Source organism: Podarcis pityusensis (genome assembly GCF_964106645.2).
Source record: "Podarcis pityusensis genome assembly, chromosome: 2".
In the NCBI taxonomy this organism is placed as follows: Eukaryota; Metazoa; Chordata; class Lepidosauria; order Squamata; family Lacertidae; genus Podarcis; species Podarcis pityusensis.
The window spans coordinates 117,476,103-117,495,782 of record NC_138029.1 but is presented as its reverse complement, the minus strand read 5'-3'; the positions used below and the strand labels follow the sequence as shown (position 1 = coordinate 117,495,782).

The 19,680-nt window shown below is 47.7% G+C and overlaps 2 protein-coding genes across 6 annotated transcripts; one reads left to right on the top strand and one right to left on the bottom strand.

The window, feature by feature from the left end:
* Positions 1-438: 438 nt before the first annotated feature.
* LOC308469727 (uncharacterized protein) lies at positions 439-13,228 on the bottom strand. Of its 3 annotated transcripts, XM_080992604.1 has the most exons (5): positions 12,998-13,225; positions 12,663-12,726; positions 11,161-11,702; positions 3,534-3,663; positions 439-2,503 (listed from the first exon to the last, which is right to left on the bottom strand). In XM_080992604.1, exons 3-5 carry the CDS (start codon positions 11,692-11,694, stop codon positions 1,656-1,658), a joined length of 1,512 nt encoding a protein of 503 aa, XP_080848730.1. In that variant the 5' UTR covers positions 11,695-11,702; positions 12,663-12,726; positions 12,998-13,225; the 3' UTR covers positions 439-1,655. The 3 variants fall into 3 exon arrangements, with proteins under 3 accessions (XP_080848730.1, XP_080848729.1, XP_080848728.1); XM_080992603.1 differs by lacking the exon at positions 12,663-12,726 and having other exon boundaries at positions 439-2,500; positions 12,998-13,228; XM_080992602.1 differs by lacking the exon at positions 12,663-12,726.
* A 1,692-nt stretch (positions 13,229-14,920) lies between these two features.
* Positions 14,921-18,111, top strand: LOC308469539 (uncharacterized protein). Of its 3 annotated transcripts, none has more exons than XM_080992139.1 (4): positions 14,921-15,029; positions 15,426-15,907; positions 16,145-16,265; positions 16,609-18,111. In XM_080992139.1, exons 2-4 carry the CDS (start codon positions 15,452-15,454, stop codon positions 17,976-17,978), a joined length of 1,947 nt encoding a protein of 648 aa, XP_080848265.1. In that variant the 5' UTR covers positions 14,921-15,029; positions 15,426-15,451; the 3' UTR covers positions 17,979-18,111. The 3 variants fall into 3 exon arrangements, with proteins under 3 accessions (XP_080848265.1, XP_080848263.1, XP_080848264.1); XM_080992137.1 differs by having other exon boundaries at positions 16,606-18,111; XM_080992138.1 differs by having other exon boundaries at positions 14,931-15,029; positions 15,431-15,907; positions 16,606-18,111.
* The last annotated feature ends 1,569 nt before the right edge of the window (positions 18,112-19,680 follow it).

Sequence of the window (19,680 nt, the reverse complement as noted above, 5' to 3'; positions counted from 1 at the left end):
GCATTCCCCTCTGAGCAACCTTCCGCTGGTCACATGCCAACAGCGGGAGTGTCCAAGTGGCAAAAGTGGGAGGAGCAACTAATGTAAACTTTACCTTTGCAGCTTTCCAGAGACGCAAGAGACATCATGAGTTCAAGAAGACATTCCAGTTGGGCAAGAAAACAAATGGGGAGCAAAGCAGGGGTGCACCCTGGCGGTGGGATTCCGAGGGTGAGAGGTACCCTACCCCTGATTTATACAAAGCAGTTGGGAGCAACCAAGACAGGATTTGGAGCGTCCTGACGGCACCCAATTCTGCTTCATAACATGTGAATCAGGTGTGGCTGTGCAACAACTGGATTGGTGCCAAGGCACAGCTGGATGAGAGCCAATAAACTGGTCTTGAGGGTTGACCTATCTCTTTTGATCTGATGTAGTGATTTATCATTTGAACTTGCATTTTCGAAGGCAAATTTATTCTTGATTTTACATGGTTCACCATCACGGCACATTTTTTTATATTGGCAGTTAATATTGCAAATAAATAATATAAATATTTGAGGTCTGTCCAGGAGGGTGTGTATAGAGAGCAGCCCGTGCCAGCGGCAACGTTCTCCCATGGTTTGGGATGCAAAATATGTGCTCACAGACTCTCCATTCACCTGAATCTTCTTCCCCTTCACCAGAATTCTTGTCCCCTCCTCCTCTTTTTTTAGAGGTAACCATGGTGCAGTGTTACATTGACAACAGCGCTAATTCTAACCATGGTTATCTTCAGACAAGACTGCAACCAGAATCTTAAGCAGGTGTCAGGCTGGAGCCAGCAAGCGAACAGCAGCAGCTGCCAGACTTGGACGGCAGCCCAGGAGATGAAGGGAGGTTTGTCATGAGGAAGATCAGAGGAAAGGGCAGGGGGGAGTTCACAGCCCAGAGAAACACAGGACTTAGCAGACGATAGCTTGTCCAAACCAGTTTGCAAACCTCTCAGCGTGCAAGAACGCAGAAGAGGAGGGGTACAAGAAAAGGGGATATTGAAGCAACGGAAGAGCTTTGTTTTTGCGCATTGTTTCCGGAGGAAGAAGAACAACGCTGAGGATTTAGTTGAGTCATCATCAGGGTAGCCATAAGTCACGGGGGCAGAGAGCTCCAGACAAGTGGCATGTTTTTTCTGGAATAAAACCAACTTTTAATTGACTGTACGTGTACGCATCTTGCTGCCACTACTGCAGGTGTGCAAATCCTGATTAACACGAGCTACAGGTAGACACAATCCTGAGCTATGGTTAAGTCCACTGAGGGAAAGAAGCAGGGTGTACTATAGAGGAGATGGGGAGCAAATCTGTGGCATGATATTGATCTCCAACCATGGTTAGATTGGGAAAGTTATGTTTGCACACATTATTTGTATGTTTTTAGAAACTGTAAGGACCAAGCTATTCCTGAGCTGCTGATCACAGCCTCTCTCTGTCCACCTCCATCGTGGAAACAAGACAATATGGATTTCTACCTGAAGCCCTCTACCCATATTCTTGGACAAGCTGTGACTCGCCAGATATTGCTGGACTACAACTCCCATCATTCCCAAACATTGGGTCAGGCTAGCTTAGACTGGTGGGAGTGGGAGTTCCAAACATCTGGAGAACCACAGGTTCCCTCATCCTTGCTCTGTACTTTTATTATTTCTCCTCAGTGTAGGTCCCCTTGTGCTTCATAAGGCTGAGTTTCTGATGGAAGCCTTTGCCGCAGTCTACGCAGTTCCATCGCTTTACACCCATGTGGACTCTCTTATGCCTTATCAGGTGAGAGCTGGTGCTGAAGCTTCTTCCGCACTCGGCACACTCGTACGGTTTCTCTCCAGTGTGGGTCCTCTTGTGCGCAATCAGTTCTCCTTTCTGAATGAAGCTTTTCCCGCAGTCTGAGCACTTGTACGGCTTCTCCCCCGTATGGGTCCTTCTGTGTCTTATCAGGGACGCATTATGGCTGAAGCTTTGTCCACAAGCCAAGCACGTGTATGGTTTCTCCCCCGTGTGAACCCTCTTGTGGTTTATGAGGTTCGAGGTGGTGCTGAAGCTTTTCCCGCACTCTGAGCACTCGTAGGGCCTCTCCCCCGTGTGGGTCCTCTCATGTATCATCAGGTTCGTCCTTCCGTTTGAGATTTTCCCACAGTATGAGCATTTGAAGGGCTTTTCTCCCTTCTGCATCCTCTGACGATTGAGAAGGACCAAGTTCTGGGAGAGGCTTTTCCCAGTGTCAGAGGCCATCTTTTCTCTCTTACACCCATGAACCCTCCCTTGGAAGGGCCTTTCATCACATTCCTTGGGATGAACAGTGTTTTCTGCTGCTGTTCCCAGATGGACTTCCTGGTGATGTATCGGTCTTTGCTGACCTATATCCCTCACGTCCTCCTCAGTGGCCTGGAGGGATAGGCTTTCAGCACTTTTCAAGGGTGTTGTATCAACGTTCATGCAGTCAAGTCCTTCCAGCTCAGGATCCTCCTCCTTCATCCTCACTTGCATATCACCTGCTGGAAGACATCGAAAAACAACCTAAGTTACCTCTTCTTACCTTACATATTGCCTCCAATAATAATACAGTGGTACCTCGGGTTAAGTACTTACCGGTAATTTGTTCTGGAGGTCCGTTCTTAACCTGAAATTGTTCTTAACCTGAAGCACCACTTTAGCTAATGGGGCCTCCTGCTGCCGCCACGCCGCCACTGCACAATTTCTGTTCTCATCCTGAAGCAAAGTTCTTAACCCGAGGTACTATTTCTGGGTTAGCGGAGTCTGTAACCAGAAGCGTATGTAACCTGAAGTGTATGTAACCCGAGGTACCACTGTACAGGATAGCTAATGTGGTGTATTGGTTTTAGGAGGAGTGGAGTGACTCCGGCCTGGGGCCTTCTTTATCTGGTTCTCATGACTCTCCTCATTCTTCCCCTACCCCCAGACCCCTCCCCAGCCCTCCGTGCCCCTCTCAAGTGCTCCTCAGAGGAACTGGCTCCATTTACTTGACCCTTTTTCTGCTCTGGCAGGGTTCTTCACCAACCTGGTACTCCCAGCTGTTGTGGGCTACAACTCCCATTAACCAGCTGTGTTGGCTGGGGCTGATGGGAGTTGTAGTCCTGAGCTGAAAAGTCCATGTTTTGTAGTCCCAAAACTAAGGTGGAGAATCAGCTCTAAGCCATGGTTTCCTTGCTGGCAGCTGAAATTGTGGTTTGGGTTCTAAGCCATGGTTAGTGCAAACTATTGTGTGGCATGAAACCTGAATGGAGCCAGTGGTCAAATAACAACAACAACAACAACAACAACAATAAAAATAAATTTATTAGTACCCATCCATCTGACTGGGTTGCCACTGCCAACATATATAAAAAAATAATAAAACATTAAAAATCTTCCCAATACAGGGCTGTTCCCTAAACAGGCCCACAGAAAGAGGTTTCTGTGCAGGACAGCCAATAATTCTGTCAAAGAGCAGTGCTGGAGAGGGAATGACAGAAACAACCTCAGGAAAAGAAACTCATTAACATTTAGCCATAATAAAATCCTTACCCACCAACTTGGTCTCCCCATCATCGCCCTCTTGCTTGGCTTCCAGCAAGAGATGGATTTCCATGGTGGTTGATGAATTCTGCTCCAACATAGGCAAGTTAACAGGCCCTTCTTCTGAAAGGCCAGGGACCTGGAACAGGAAGAGGCACACAGTTCAGGATCCTCTTGTCAGGGGTCACAGCTCAGAGGCAGAGCAGAAGGTCCCTAATTCAATACCCTACCTTCACAAAGGGCCAGGAGAGCAACTGTCAATCTGTGTAGGCAGACCTGAGCTAAGTGACAATGTGCTAAATATTTATTTGCTAACCTTTATACAGACTTTCTTCAAAGGAATCTTGGGCTAGACCTTTCCAGAAGTCTCTGATGTTGTTGGCATCTGCCTTTCTCGAGAAACAGTGGCGTATTCAGTGAAACCACAGCCTCCCGTGTTGTTTTTGCTGCATGATTGACACTAGAGCTACATGCCTGGAGCACAAGCCTGGGTGGTGTACATGGAGGTCCTGGGATACCCAGAGGACAAAAAAACCCTCTCACCCTTGCTGATGTGGTCCAAAGGAAAGCAGAGCAATACATCTGGCACCAGCTTGGCTGCAGAAGTTGCCGGAAGGAGAGGTACAAGCAGGGCCGTCTTTAGCAGATGCGGCGCTGGGGTGCAAATATTCACCCAGCGCCCCCAAATTACCACGGATAGTGTTGGGGTGGCCGTAGCTGCACACTGCCAGCCATTGGGGGGGCGCACCTCTCTCCCATGCCGCTGCGGGACAGCGATCCCCGCAGAGGCTTGGGAGCGGCCGCCGAGACCACATAACACCGGTCTTGAAAGACCTACATTGGCTCCCAGCATGTTTCCGAGCACAATTCAAAGTGTTGGTGCTGACCTTTAAAGCCCTAAATGGCCTCAGCCCAGTATACCTGAAGGAGCGTCTCCACCCCCATCGTTCTACCCGGACACTGAGGTCCAGCACCGAGGGCCTTCTGGCGGTTCCCTCACTGCGAGAAGCCAAGTTACAGGGAACCAGGCAGAGGGCCTTCTTGGTAGTGGCGCCCTCCCTGTGGAACGCCCTCCCACCAGATGTCAAATAGAACAACTACCAGACTTTTAGAAGACATCTGAAGGCAGCCCTGTTTAGGGAAGCTTTTAATGTTTGATGTATTGCGGTATTTTAATATTTTGTTGGAAGCCGCCCCGAGTGGCTGGGGAAGCCCAGCCAGATGGGCGGGGTATAAATAATAAATTATTATTATTATTATTTCCTCCCAAGCCTCCTCGGAAGGAGAGTGATCCCCGCAGAGGCTTGGGAGGGAAGTTGCGTGCCCACCAGCCATATGGTTGGCTGGGCGCAGCTGGCGGGTATGCAGGGAAAGTGGAGGCCGCCAGCAAAGCTGTGCAGCTCCCCCACTTGCTAGGGCACCCCAAAGAGGTGGCACCCTGGCGCAACGCACCACTAAGCGCTATGGGAAAGACGCCTCTGGGTACAAGGTGCAATCCAACCACAATACCTCAAGGACTGCCTCTTTCCATATGAACATTCCTAGACCTTAAGATCATCTTCTGAGGGCCTTCTTTGTGTGCCTCCTCCATGTGAGGCCTGGAAGGTGGCAACACAAGAAGGGGCCTTTTCTGTGGTGGCTCCCCATCTGTGGAATGCTCTCCCCAGGGAGGTTCGTCTGGCACCTGCATTATACACCTGTAGGCACCAGGCAAAAATGTTCCTATTTAACCAGGGCTTTGGCTGTTTGACATCCAATGCTCTTTTAAAATGAGTTGGGGAGGTGGGCGTGTTAGATGTATCATCACTGAAGCAGTCAAATACAACATTTCTTGTTGCCTAGAGTGGACACACAGGGAAATGTTGCTCCAGACAGGGAGGACTTCCTGTCATACCAGCTCTGGAGCATCCTCCGTGTGTGTGTGTGTGTGTGTGTGTGTGTGTGACCAAATAGATGGGCGTGACCCTATAAAAAGGGCTAGTCATGCAGCAATCTTCCTCTTCTGCTCTTTTGCCATCTTCCTCTCTTCTGGCTCTTAGCCAGCAGCACACGGCTCATCCTTACAGAGGATGGAAGCCACAAGGTAGAAAGTCTGAGGGCTAGCTCAGACTTCTTCTCTCTACAAATGTAACTGTAACCACAAGATAAAGCCTGCCTTCAGGACAATACTGTGAAGTGAATGTAAGTAAACTTTACTCTTACTTTTAAACAAGACTGTCATGACCTAGCAGGGCAGCAGTTGAAGAAGGAGCAAAAAGGGTTTTCTTGTGTGTTTCTTTGTGGCTGATTAGCTGTTTTCCCTGTGCAAAGGTCAGAGGGGGAAGGGTTTCTGTTGAGGCAGGGGATTAGCTGTGGGAGGAGCTTATCAGACCTAGCAGGGCAGCGGCGCGCGCCTAGCGGCGTGCGCAGTTTGATCCATCTTTTAGATTTAGGGGAGCTAGTCTCAAACATTTGTTGGGGGAGACCTAGGTGTTTTTCTTGTGGGGGGAGTTATTTGTCCTGTCTTCACGCTTTTTATGATGGAGGACCGCTGTAGCCACCCCCAACGACACGTTCTCAAGATGGAGGGGGAGGGAACAGCTGCAGTCGCCTGCGGTTCCTGCGCAATGTTTGCCATCTTGCCAAAGGTTGCAGGCAGCTTTACCTGCAGCAATTGCATGTTGATTGCCCTCTTAAAAGACAAAGTCCAGCAACTGGAGGAACGTGTAGCTACGCTCCAAAGAATTAGAGAGCTGGAGCTCTTCTTGGAAGCAACAGAGCACACCGTCTCCACCAAGGAGGAGACAGGGGACTCCCCTGAGAAGGAGGCTAGTTCACCAACACAGGAGCCAGATATATGGAGAAACGTGACTCAAAGAAGTAGGAGGCCCAGGGTTCGCTCTGATTGTTTAGAAATACACAATCACTTTGAGGTCCTCTCCCCTAACATGGAAGACGAAGAGCAGACTCCATTTGAGGATCTCTCCCTCATTACAGTCGATCAGGTATATGAAGACGAGCAGCAAAGTCAGTCCTCAGGGAATGTGCAGGCGATCTTGGAACGGACAGCTCACGGAAGAACCCCGACCAAACCTAAGAGGAGGCGTGTAGTGGTGATAGGGGATTCCCTACTGAGGGGAACAGAAGCAGTGATCTGTGGGCCTGACAAGATGTCTCGGGAAGTGTGCTGTCTCCCCGGGGCTAAGATCCAAGATGTAACTGAACGACTGCAAGGAATCATAAAACCCACTGACAAATACCCCCTTCCTCTTGGTTCATGTGGGAACCAATGACACTGCAAGCAATAGCCTCCAGAAGATCAAAAGAGACTACGAGGCTCTCGGCAGGAAATTGAAGCAACTAAATGCACAAATTGTCATCTCATCTGTCCTCCCAGTTGAACGACATGGCCCAAGGAGAGAGGGAAAAATAGTGGAAGTGAACAGCTGGCTTCGCAAATGGTGTAAACAGGAACGGTTTGGATTCTTAGATCACGGACTGCAGTTTCTTGAAGATGGACTTCTGGCAAGCGATGGGCTGCACCTCACAACGGTTGGGAGAAATGTTTTTGCCAAAAATCTCAGAAACCTCATCAGGAGGGCTTTAAACTGACTAATGTGGGGGAGGGAGACAGTGCTCCTGAAGGTAGGAGTCTATCAATTGATGAAGATGATCATCCAAATGTCATCGACCAAATGGAGCAAACAGCACGCAGACCTAGTGGTGGGAGGAAAAAATCCTTAAATAAGAGACACGGGGGAATGATTAATGGACTTCAATGTCTGTACACTAATGCGCAAAGCATGGGAAATAAACAAGATGAGCTTGAGCTCTTGGTACAGCAAGCTAAATATTGACATAATAGGCATCACTGAAACCTGGTGGGATAAGTCCCACGATTGGAATGTAATAATGGGGGGATACAATCTATTTCAGAGAAACAGACCAGACAAGAAAGGAGGAGGAGTGGCGTTATATGTCAGGGATGTGTATACCTGTGAAGAAATCCAAAATTTAGAACCTCAAAGCCAAAGTGAGAGCATTTGGGTCAAAATTAAGGGAGAGAAGAATAACAGAGACCTCATTGTGGGAGTTTACTATAGATCCCCAAGCCAAACGGAGGACATAGATGATGCCTTCCTGGAACAGATGGCCAAGCATGCAAAAGGAAGGGAGATAGTAGTAATGGGGGACTTCAATTACCCAGATATTTGTTGGATGTCAAACTCAGCCAAGAGCATAAGGTCAAACAGATTCCTCACTGGCCTTGCAGACAACTTCATTGTCCAGAAAGTGGGAGAAGCAACAAGAGGAACAGCCATTTTAGATCTGGTCCTAACCAATGTTGATGACCTGGTTAGTGGGGTAGAAGTGGAAGGATCATTAGGCGAGAGTGATCATGCTCTTCTGAAGTTTACTATACAGCGGAAAGGAGCAGCCAAGCATACTAGGACTCAATTTCTTGACTTTAAGAAAGCCGACTTCATAAAACTTAGGGAAGTGCTGGGTGAGATCCCATGGACAGTAATACTAAAAGGAAAGGGAGTTCATGATGGCTGGGAGTTTGTTAAGAGGGAGATAGTAAAAGCACAACGTCAGGCAATACCAATGAGACGGAAACATGGAAGGTGCTTAAAGAAGCCAGGGTGGCTATCTAAAGAACTTTTAACTGAGTTAAGATTAAAAAAGGATGTGTACAAAAAATGGAAAAGGGGGGAAACCACCAAAGAGGAATTCAAACAAATGGCCAGCACGTGTAGACACAAAGTCAGAAAAGCTAAAGCACAGAATGAACTCAGGCTTGCTAGAGAGGTTAAAAGCAACAAAAAAGGCTTTTATGGGTATGTTCGTAGCAAAAGGAAGAACAAAGAAACAGTGGGGTCACTCAGAGGAGAAGATGGTGAAATGCAAACAGGGGACACAGAAAGGGCTGAACTCCTCAATGCCTTCTTTGCCTCAGTCTTCTCCGATAAAGAAAACAATGCCCGACCTGAAGAATTTGGAGCAAATGATTCAGCAAAGGAAACACAGCCCAGAATAACTAAGGAGATAGTACAAGAATACTTGGCTAGTTTAGATGTATTCAAGTCTCCAGGGCCAGATGAACTGCATCCAAGAGTATTAAAAGAACTGGCAGATGTGATCTCAGAACCACTGGCAGTCATCTTTGAGAATTCCTGGAGAACAGGCGAAGTCCCGGCAGACTGGAGGAGGGCAAATGTTGTCCCTATTTTCAAAAAGGGGAAAAGAGAGGACCCAAATAATTACCGCCCAGTCAGTCTGACATCAATACCAGGGAAGATTCTGGAGCAGATCATTAAGCAAACAGTCTGTGAGCACCTAGAAAGGAATGCTGAGATCACCAACAGTCAGCATGGATTTCTGAAAAATAAGTCATGTCAGACTAACCTGATCTCGTTTTTTGACAGAATTACAAGCCTGGTAGATGAAGGGAACGCAGTGGATGTAGCCTACCTTGATTTCAGCAAGGCATTCGACAAGGTGCCCCATGATATTCTTGTAAAGAAGCTGGTAAAATGCGGTCTTGACTATGCTACCACTCAGTGGATTTGTAACTGGCTGACTGACCGAACCCAAAGGGTGCTCATCAATGGTTCCTCTTCATCCTGGAGAAGAGTGACTAGTGGGGTGCCACAGGGTTCTGTCTTGGGCCCGGTCTTATTCAACATCTTTATCAATGACTTGGATGATGGACTCAAGGGCATCCTGATCAAATTTGCAGATGACACCAAACTGGGAGGGGTGGCTAACACCCCAGAGGACAGGATCACACTTCAAAACGACCTTGACAGATTAGAGAACTGGGCAAAAGCAAACAAGATGAATTTTAACAGGGAGAAATGTAAAGTATTGCACTTGGGCAAAAAAAAATGAGAGGCACAAATACAAGATGGGTGACACCTGGCTTGAGAGCAGTACATGTGAAAAGGATCTAGGAGTCTTGGTTGACCACAAACTTGACATGAGTCAACAGTGTGACGCGGCAGCTAAAAAAGCCAATGCAATTCTGGGCTGTATCAATAGGAGCATAGCATCTAGATCAAGGGAAGTAATAGTGCCACTGTATTCTGCTCTGGTCAGACCTCACCTGGAGTACTGTGTCCAGTTCTGGGCACCACAATTCAAGAAGGACACTGACAAACTGGAACGTGTCCAGAGGAGGGCAACCAAAATGGTCAAAGGCCTGGAAACGATGCCTTATGAGGAACGGCTAAGGGAGCTGGGCATGTTTAGCCTGGAGAAGAGGAGGTTAAGGGGTGATATGATAGCCATGTTCCAATATATAAAAGGATGTCACATAGAGGAGGGAGAAAGGTTGTTTTCTGCTGCTCCAGAGAAGCGGACACGGAGCAATGGATCCAAACTACAAGAAAGAAGATTCCACCTAAACATTAGGAAGAACTTCCTGACAGTAAGAGCTGTTCGACAGTGGAATTTGCTGCCAAGGAGTGTGGTGGAGTCTCCTTCTTTGGAGGTCTTTAAGCAGAGGCTTGACAACCATATGTCAGGAGTGCTCTGATGGTGTTTCCTGCTTGGCAGGGGGTTGGACTCGATGGCCCTTGTGGTCTCTTCCAACTCTATGATTCTATGATTCTATGATTCTATGTTATTATTATTTTAAGAGGGAAATAAAGGGGGGAAACTTACCAGGAACAATCCAGACTGGACATGTCAGACTGGATTGCTCAACTTAAATGATGCTAACGAATCCATCAACTTGCTTCCAGCAATGTGCAAGGGAATGTGCTCTGCTGCTTGCTCACTAGCATGAGTGAGGAGGGATAATATTTAATAATAATAATAATAATAATAATAATAATAATAATAATAATAATTTATTTATTTATACTCCACCCATCTGGCTGAGTTTCCCCAGCCACTCTGGGCGGCTTCCAATCGAGTTTTAAAAACAATACAGCATTAAATATTAAAAACTTCCCTAAACAGGGCTGCCTTCAGATGTCTTTTAAAGATAAGATAGCTGCTTATTTCCTTCACATCTGAAGGGAGGGGGTTCCACAAGGCAGGCGCCACTACCAAGAAGGCCCTCTGTCTGGTTCCCTGTAACCTCACTTCTCGCAGTGAGGGAACTGCTAGAAGGCCCTCGGCACTGGATCTCAGTGTCCGGGCTGAACGATGGGGGTGGAGATGCTCCCTCAGGTATACTGGACCAAGACCCTTCAGGGCTTTAAAGGTCAGCACCAACACTTTGAATTGTCCTCGGAAACGTACTGGGAGCCAATGCAGATCTCTCAGGACTGGTGTTAAGTTGTCCCAGCAGCCATTCCCAGTCACCAGTCTAGCTGCCGCATTCTGGATTAATTGCAGTTTCTGGGTCACCTTCAAGGTAGCCCCATGTAGAGCATATCCTCTTCTACTTTCCTCAACATCCCCACAGGGTGGTTATTGGGTTTTTAGGTTATTGGCTCTATCGTCTATGACACTGACTGGCAACAGCTCTTCAGGATTTTCAGTAAGAGACTCTCCCAGCCCTACAGATGCCGAGGCCTGAACCCGGGACCTTTTGCATGCAAAGCAGATTGGATGAACCTGTGTTCTGACGCCACAGGTCTCTTTTTATGCTGCCACTGCCGTCCACAGGTGCATTAAGGTGAACAGCATGCAAAACCCTCACCTCTTGTTCTGTTCTCATGGCCTCCCGGTGGATCTTCATCAAGAAATCCTCCACCTGAGCCACAGCCTCCGTGCAGTTCCCCGGACCACGTTCCCAGACCCAGCTCTGCATCTCCTGGGGCAGGATGGTCAGGAACTGCTCCAGAACCACCAGGTCCACGATCTGCTCCTTGGTGTGTCTGTCTGGCTTCAGCCACCGATAGCAGAGTTCCTGGAGATGATTGCACACGTCTCGAGGGCCATCAGTCTCCATGTAGCAGAACTGCCTGAAGCTTTGGCGCCGCATCTCCAAGCTGGCAGCATCCTCATCCAGAATCTCTTCCTTCACTTCCACAGGAGAATCTTCCCTTCTACTAGGCCACCTGCTGAAAGAGACCTGGGTATCCTTATGAACTCCCATGGACATCTGTTGAGGCACCTGCAAACTTTTCCACCCTGAAAATGGGGCCTGCATCTGCAGTGGCAAAACCTTCTGCCGCTGAGATTCCCAGCCCTGCGGGTCTTGCTCCTCCATTTTCAGGTCTTGCTCCTCCATTTTTATTCCTGGAAAAGAAAAGCAATGCCAATAAGCAACAGGCGATGAAAACTGGGCATGTTTACTCTCCCCTAATAGACACATTTTATTAATAAAAAATATAGCATACGTGCTATCAACCATCCATGACTCATGGATGGGGAACATGTGACCCTGCAGATATTGCTGGACTACAATTCCCATCATCCTTGGTTGTTGGCCTTGCTGGCTGGGGCCTGATGGGAACTGCGTTCAACAATGTCTGAAGGGTCCCTGGTTTATGCAGGAAGCTGCCTTATGTCAAGTCAGACTGTCAGCTGCCCTCCAGGGTTCCAGGCATTAAGAGTTTCATGCTCTACAGAAGTGTTTCCCAAACTTGGGCCTCCAGCTATTTTTGAACTACAATTCCTATCATCCCTGACCACTGGTCCTGCTAGGTAGGAATGATGGGAGTTGTAAGTTCAAAAACAGTTGGAGACCCAAGATTGGGAAACCTTGTTCTACAAGCAAGAGGCTGGGATGAAACCTCTGCTTACAGTAAATATTAAAATTAACAATAAAAACAGCTAATAACATTTAAACAAAGACAAAAACCAACAGTGAAAGATATTAAAACATGCCAGCATCTATGTGTCTGCATAGGTTTGCCTAAACAAAAATGTTTTTAAGCAGGTGCTGCAAAGAGCACAGTGAAGGCGGCCTGCCTGATGTCAACAGTTTCTGACTTTTAGAAGACATCTGAAGGCAGTCCTGTTTAGGGAAGTTTTTAATGTTTGACGTTTTATCGTGTTTTTGGTAATTCTGTTGAGGGTCGCCCAGAGTGGCTGGGGAAAACCCAGCCAGATGGGTGGGGTATAATTATTATTATTATTATTATTATTATTATTATTATTATTATTATTAACAGGTAGACAGGCAGGGATCTCCAATGTTGCCCCTGCCACACTAAAGGATAAATTTTACAGCTGCAGAAGGAGTATGTGTGGCACCTGTTAACACTGCCAGTTCTGCGGATCCAAGTGTCTGAACCAGCACATATTCGGTGCGGTGATCCTGAAGGTATGATGAAGATTATGATAATAAATAAATACAATTTGTGATTAGCACAGCACCCATTCTTCCTTCACAACCAATATCAGTGGTCCTTCCTAGCTGATCTGACGCCCTTGGTGAGAGGGGGAAGCCCTGATCTCCACTGAGCCCGAGGGCACTTGCTGAGCCTGAGAAGAGTCTCATCTCTCACCCTCTGCTTGCTCTCCCAACAGATCTCCTTCTGCTAGATTCCGCTCAATCCACTTCCCCTCCCCTCCTTCCTTGAACTCACCTGCTTCAGGCAGGCTTTGCATTGCTCGCCCTTGGCAGCAGCCCCCTAATCGCTCCAAGGATAAGAAACCCAAAAGAGGGGGGCGGGGATTTGTTTTTCAATTAAAAAAGAAAGGAGGAGGGGAAAGTGGCTTTGCTTTCCTGAGTTCTCCCCCAATTTGTCACACATACCCGGCCACTCTAGGCATCCTCGTTCAGTGCCCTTTAACTCTTTCAGTGCCTCGCAGCAAACGCTGGAGTTCATTGGTGCGTCCCCCGCCCCCAGATCATTAATGTTGGAAAGTCTGTTTCCATTCGGAAACTCGCAATTTTGCAAAAAAGAGGGAATGAGCGCCATCTGCCTGATTAGGTGTTTCCTGTCCAGCAAAAGGACCGCATTGCAATAGACAGTCGTTAAGTCCCATTAAGTTCAATGGGATTTACTCCTAGGCAAGTGTATGCCCATTGAAGCCCCTCTGCAAACACCCACAAATTGGTATTGTCTCTTCTGAGTTCCCCGACTGTGCAATATATTTATGGTTCCTTGTTTTGTTCAGTATTATTCAAAGCAGCCTTTAAGAACACCCGGCCTCCCGGGTTACGTACAAACTTAAACCCAGTACTGAACTCGCTGGTTGGTATCTTATCATCACGCTCCAAATTACAGCCTTACAAAGAGTGTGAAAGCTTTACAGAAGGAGCAGGTGTATCCCTGATTTACAGAAGGCTTGTTCGCACGTTACACTGAACACTGGTGCACACTGTCTCTGCATATGTGCAGGTGCTCTTGCGAAAGAGTGAACCCTTGTTGATCTGCATATCACAGCTGCTGCGTACACAGGTGTCCAGGCTGTCGACTTGTGAAACGCTACACGTCAGCAACTGTACGCGTGTGAAATACTTGTGTACAGAGAGGTACAGCGGCGTAGCGTGGGTTATCAGCACCCGGGGCAAGGCAAGTAATTTGCGCCCCCTAACCCGGGGCAAGGCAAATAATTTGCGCCCCCTAACCCGGGGCAAGGCAAGTACAGTAATTTACTCTCCCAAGCAGCAGCAGCAGCGAGGCTTCTCTTTCCCCCGCGCTCTCCTGGAGCTGCCTCTTTTCTTTCCTTTTTTCCCTTTCTCCAAGGCTTTTCGCTTTCTCTCCTTAATTGATTCCTCCTCCACACCGCAGCGTTTCCTAGCTGCTTCCCCCCCCCTTCCCCTCTCTCTCCTCCTCGCTCTGCTTGCCTTGCCCTGCACCGGCAGCAGCAGGCGCAGCCAGACCCCCGCCAGCCAGCCTGCCCGCCCGCCCACCCGGCTTCCTCTCCTTTTTTTGCCCGCGGCAGAAGGCTTCGCTCTCCCCCTTCCGCGACCTCCTCGCCAAGCCGAGCGAGCGCGGGCTCCCTAACCCGTGGATTTTAGTAGGGGCAGAGAGCTGCTAGTGCGAGCGCGCCCCCCGCCCATGTTGCGCCCGGTGCGGCCGGCCCCCCTGGCACCCCCCACGCTACGCCACTGGAGAGGTATACTGCACAGATTGTGCACTCATCGAATGTAACATGTGAACACTCCTCTTGTATTTATTCACAAGTACACTGGTTGTGCATCACTTGAATGCAACATGTGGACACACGACACTCACACTGCGATGTATTTTTTAAGTTGGTATTTGCTAGGATATGTGATGCTGTACAAAACTCTGCAAATTAAATAAGTAAACAATAGCAATACGCCTACAGATACAGAAATAGGGAGAGATGGAGGCTAAGGGAGAGGATACATTTATTATGAATCAAAAGGGGTTAGTCTAAAACTTCTGCTCCCCACCACCCATTAGTAAAAGGTGTGCAATGCCAGGAATAATCTTTGTGTCGAAGGGAAGAGTTAAACTGACAACTCTCCCGTTCCTAGATAGGCAAGGGCTGGGTACGTCTTGGAGGGGCATTGACTTCCTGTTCCTGCCCATCCCCATAGCTTTGGTGCAATAAATAGCTGGGGGCGGGGGGGGGTATTTTGCCTTAGGAGACTTTGGCTCCAGGGATCTGAATCCCCAGCACTGGAAACAGTAGCGAGAGGTAAGTTGAGTAGGGGATGAAGCGGAAAGGCAGAGATCAGCTGGTAGGTGAAAGAGGGAGAGAAACGGCAGAAAAGGGACGGGATTGCAATTGGCCGGTCAGGGTTGCAAACAGGGAGAAGACATGCAAAGGACCCAGATCTTGCGGGTTGTCTGTGCACCAATGCGCCCTTTTCGAACTGGGAAAGGAGCAAAGCTAAGAGATGCAAAAACACTGGAGAGAAAACAAGGTTTCTCTAACTAAGTGTCAGCCTTAAGCTTATGGGGAAGGGAACCTGTGGCTCTCTAGATGTAGGGGGAGGACAGCAACTCAGAGCACCTGCCTTGCAGGCAGAAGTTTCCAGGTTCAATCCCCACCCGAGCGTCTGCATTTCTTAATGCAAACTCTCTTTTCTAGTCCAGGAGCTTCAGTGAGAATAAAAAATGGAAGTGCATGAACCACCAGGACCTGGACCAAGCAAGCGATTGGATGCAGGAAGAGGCAAACCCCACATCCCTCAAATGGGAGCCACCAGGGAGTTACTGACGGGGGCTGCTCCACAGCCCGTTAAGCAAGAACCGAATGAGCAGGGCTGGGAAGGCCAGTGGCCAGGATTCATGGAGACCCTGCCGGCCCCTCAGTCCCAGAGGAAAACTCAACGGCTGCTTGAGCCCACCTCAGGAGAGGGTGCTGAGGGATTCCAGGTCTCCTTTGAAGGAGCTGAGGGCAGCCTGGAGCACAGAGGAGGGGACATGTCTAGCACCCGGCTAGGCCTCAGCCGAGAGAGCCTAGATTCTTCAGTGAAAGTGAAGGAAGAGATTCTGGAGGACGAGGACGAGGACACTGTCAGCAGCTACTTCAAGGAATTCACCGGCCAAAGAGCCATGGAGGCCCCAGAGGTAATTTAGCCCACTCTGGGAAGCTTTGCAACCAGGATTTATTCAACCTTCCCCTTCTGCCCATCTATATTGTGCAATAAATCTCAATTTTATAGGGACTTGACACAGCCACACGAAGCTTGTCCTGCATGGTTGTTCCCTCAGTGCTGGGTGGAGTGGTGATTGCGAGAAATCAGAATTATTGGCATTGATGCAGACTTTCTAATTTGTATCTCCCCACCTCCCTTTCTATTTCAGATGCCACCAGGATCCGTTGAAGACGTGGCAGCTGATTACTCCAAGTTAATCTCAAATCCTGTGAAGGGCCAAATTCCTCTGGAAGTCAAGGAGGAGGGTTGCGGAGAGGCCAGCTTGCTGGGTAAGGATTTGAATCCTGAAAGTTAGTATTATTTGGAAACTTCTAGATGCTTCTGATAGGCAGAAGTTTTTCTCCCTCTCTTTCAACACTATGACTCAGGGACATTCAACAACCTGAATGCTGGAAGATTCAGGACACATTTGTAAGGCTTGTATTTCTGCACACCTTTGGGTTTCCCTGAGCCTGTTGATGTGTGGATGGTAGCTTTTTGGCTACATCACTTACAGGAAAAACTCAGTCTTAAGAGTGGAGGATTGGGTAATTCACTTTATTCCTTTGAGAAAACTTTTTCTATCTCCAGTACAGGGTTTAACTCATGCCGTTATTCTGTTTCTTCCAGTAGGCCAAGAGTGGGAGAGCGTAAAGGAGGCTTTTCCACTTAAGCAAATTGACACCAGTGGAATATCCTTGGAAAGAGCTAAAGGGGTGTTTTTCCTGGGTGGCGAGGTGGACGAGATCCCTGCAGTTCAAGAATCCAAGCAGGAGTACCGTCAGTGGACAATGCCAGAATACAGGTTACTTTGTGAGGAAGGTAACAGTGGCTCGTGCAAAGGAAGTTTCCAAGATAAATTCTTGAGGCATGAGGCGATACAGATGGACTCAGAGTGTGGAAAGAACTTCTGTCAGGACGTTGATCTAACTAAGAATCAGAAAATGCTGTACACATGCACATTCTGTGGGAAAATTGCTAACAGGAGAGCAGACCTTCTTGTCCACGAGAGAACCCACACTGGAGAAAAACCATACAAGTGCTCCGAGTGTGGGAAAAGCTTTAATACCACATCTTACTTCACAAAACACAAAAGAATACACACGGGAGAGAAACCGTATAAATGTTCAGAGTGCGGGCAAAGCTTCTGTCAGAAAGGGAATCTGGTTTCACATGTCAGAATCCACACGGGGGAGAAACCATATAAGTGTGGGGAGTGCGGACAAAGCTTCAGTCAAAGGAAAATCCTTGGTAAACACCAGAGGATCCACACGGGAGAGAAACCGTATAAGTGTTTAGAATGTGGGCAAAGCTTCAGTCAGGCATCACATCTCCTTACGCACAGAAGGACCCACACAGGAGAAAAACCTCATAAATGCTCAGACTGTGGGAAAAGCTTTAATCAGAAAGGAGACCTTGTTATCCACAAGAGAAAGCACACTGGGCAAAAGCCATATGAATGCTCTGAGTGTGGGAAAAGCTTTAGCACAGGCTATCAGTTCATAAACCATAAAAGGTTACATACAGGGGAGAAACCCTATACTTGCTCAGAATGTGGACAGAGCTTTAATTGGAAGTCAAACCTTATTACACACAGGAGAATCCATACTGGTGAGAAGCCATATGTGTGCTCCATCTGTAAGAAAGGTTTCAGCGATAAATCCTCCCTCACTAAACACCTGAGAACCCACACAGGGGAGAAACCCTACAAATGCTCTGATTGTGGGCAAAGTTTCAATTTGAAATCAAACCTTATCACACACCAGAGAACCCATACTGGAGAGAAACCGTATTCGTGCCCTGAGTGTGGGAAAAGCTTAAGTCACAGATCCTCCCTTACGAAGCACATAAGGACCCACACAGGAGAAAAGCCTTATGAGTGCTATGAATGCGGGAAAAGCTTTATTTCTAGCTCTGACTGTAAGAAACACGAAAGGGTACACACACGAGAGAAACCATACAAACGCGGGAGGAAATGTCCACTATTCCCTCTGTTTCCGTAACAGAAAATCTACATGTGAACCTTTAGGATGTCTGTGAAGAAGAGTTTGGAGTGAAAGCTTCATAAATTTAGACTGTGTGAATAGTTTATGCTGGAGATCAATGGCTACTAGATTAAAAAAAAAAGTGAAACTATACAGGGTTTTTTATCTCTAGGCAACATTCCATTCATTGCACATGGAAAGCAGACCTCATAGATAGATTCTTGAAATTCCTTGATAGAAATTAAGTCATTGCTAGATTCCACCATATTAATATTTAGTTTAGTTGCTGAAATTCATTGGAGACAGATGGAGCACTAACCTCACTCTCCAACAGCCAGAAGATTATCCAAAACTCAGCAGGGAGGATAGGGACAAAACCAGAACTATCATGGGCTCTGGCTCCACCTACTGTTGGCCTCCTTGCCTTCCCGCTACCAGTCACAGTGGGCACCGTTCTCCACTGCTGAACATATGGGTGCTGAACTAATGTTCCAACGTTTTATCTTGCTCTAGAGAAATCTGATGGACTCTGGGCCCGAGCATCCAAAAGGTTGGTGTTGGCTCCTTAGAAGATCCAAATATTTATTCACCTATTTTGGAGCGCTGGTGCCTACAAACAAGAGAAGCAAAATAGCTGCTTCTAAAAAGAAAAAAAAAAACACCCGGAAATATTGTGTGCAGCTAGTAAAATTTGTATTGCATTGGGGTGATTTTGATATTAGTTTGTTTGTTGGTTTCTCCCTCTCTCTTTTTAAAGGTTTTCAATATACCTGTTCTGTATAGTTTTCTTTTCAGCCATTGTTAGCCTCTGTCTGGAGTTGGATGACTGGAAGTTTTGAATGTGGCCCTGCAGACCTTTCTCTAGCCCTGGGAACTCTCTCCAGGCATCCCGAGTGCTTTTGCCTGGCTGGAATGTGTCCTTGAACTCTGATCATGCCTCTTGCTTCCCTGGATGTAAGACACAAAGGAGGTATAAGTGTAGAAAAGTTAATATCTGCCCATTTTCACTTCTGGCTTCACTCATCCCTGGCCCACGGATGTTTGCCCAGAAAGGAAAATGGCTCTCAAACAAAAAAAAGTTTCTGCCACCCCTGCCTTAAAGGTAAAAGTAAAGGGACCCCTGACCATTAGGTCCAGTTATGGACCACTCTGGGGTTGCGATGCTCATCTCGCTTTATTGGCCAAGGGAGCCGGCGTACAGCCTCCGGGTCATGTGGCCAGCATGACTAAGCAGCTTCTGGCAAACCAGAGCAGCGCACGGAAACGCCGTTTACCTTTCCACCGGAGCGGTACCTATTTATCTACTTGCACTTTGATGTGCTTTCGAACTGCTAGGTTGGCAGGAGCAGGGACCGAGCAACGGGAGCTCACTCCATCGCGGGGATTCGAACCACGACCTTCTGATCGGTAAGCCCTAGGCTCTGTGGTTTAACCCACAGTGCCACCCGCCTTACAGATCAACAAATTAATTGTGGACAAAACTTACCTATAGCCATGCTGCTCTGCTGTTTGAGGAGGACCTCCAACAGAAAAAAGAAAAAGGATGACAGCTATATTGCACTCAGAACTAATGTGTCAGAAGTTTGCAGTGCAATCCTGTACGATTCTACTGAACATAGAAATGGTAAGCCCCATTCAATTCAGTTGGTCTTACTCCAAGGAAAATGTAGCTTTCGGCCTTAAGAGGCAGCGTGCCTTTAAGTACGAGTTGCTAAGAAGT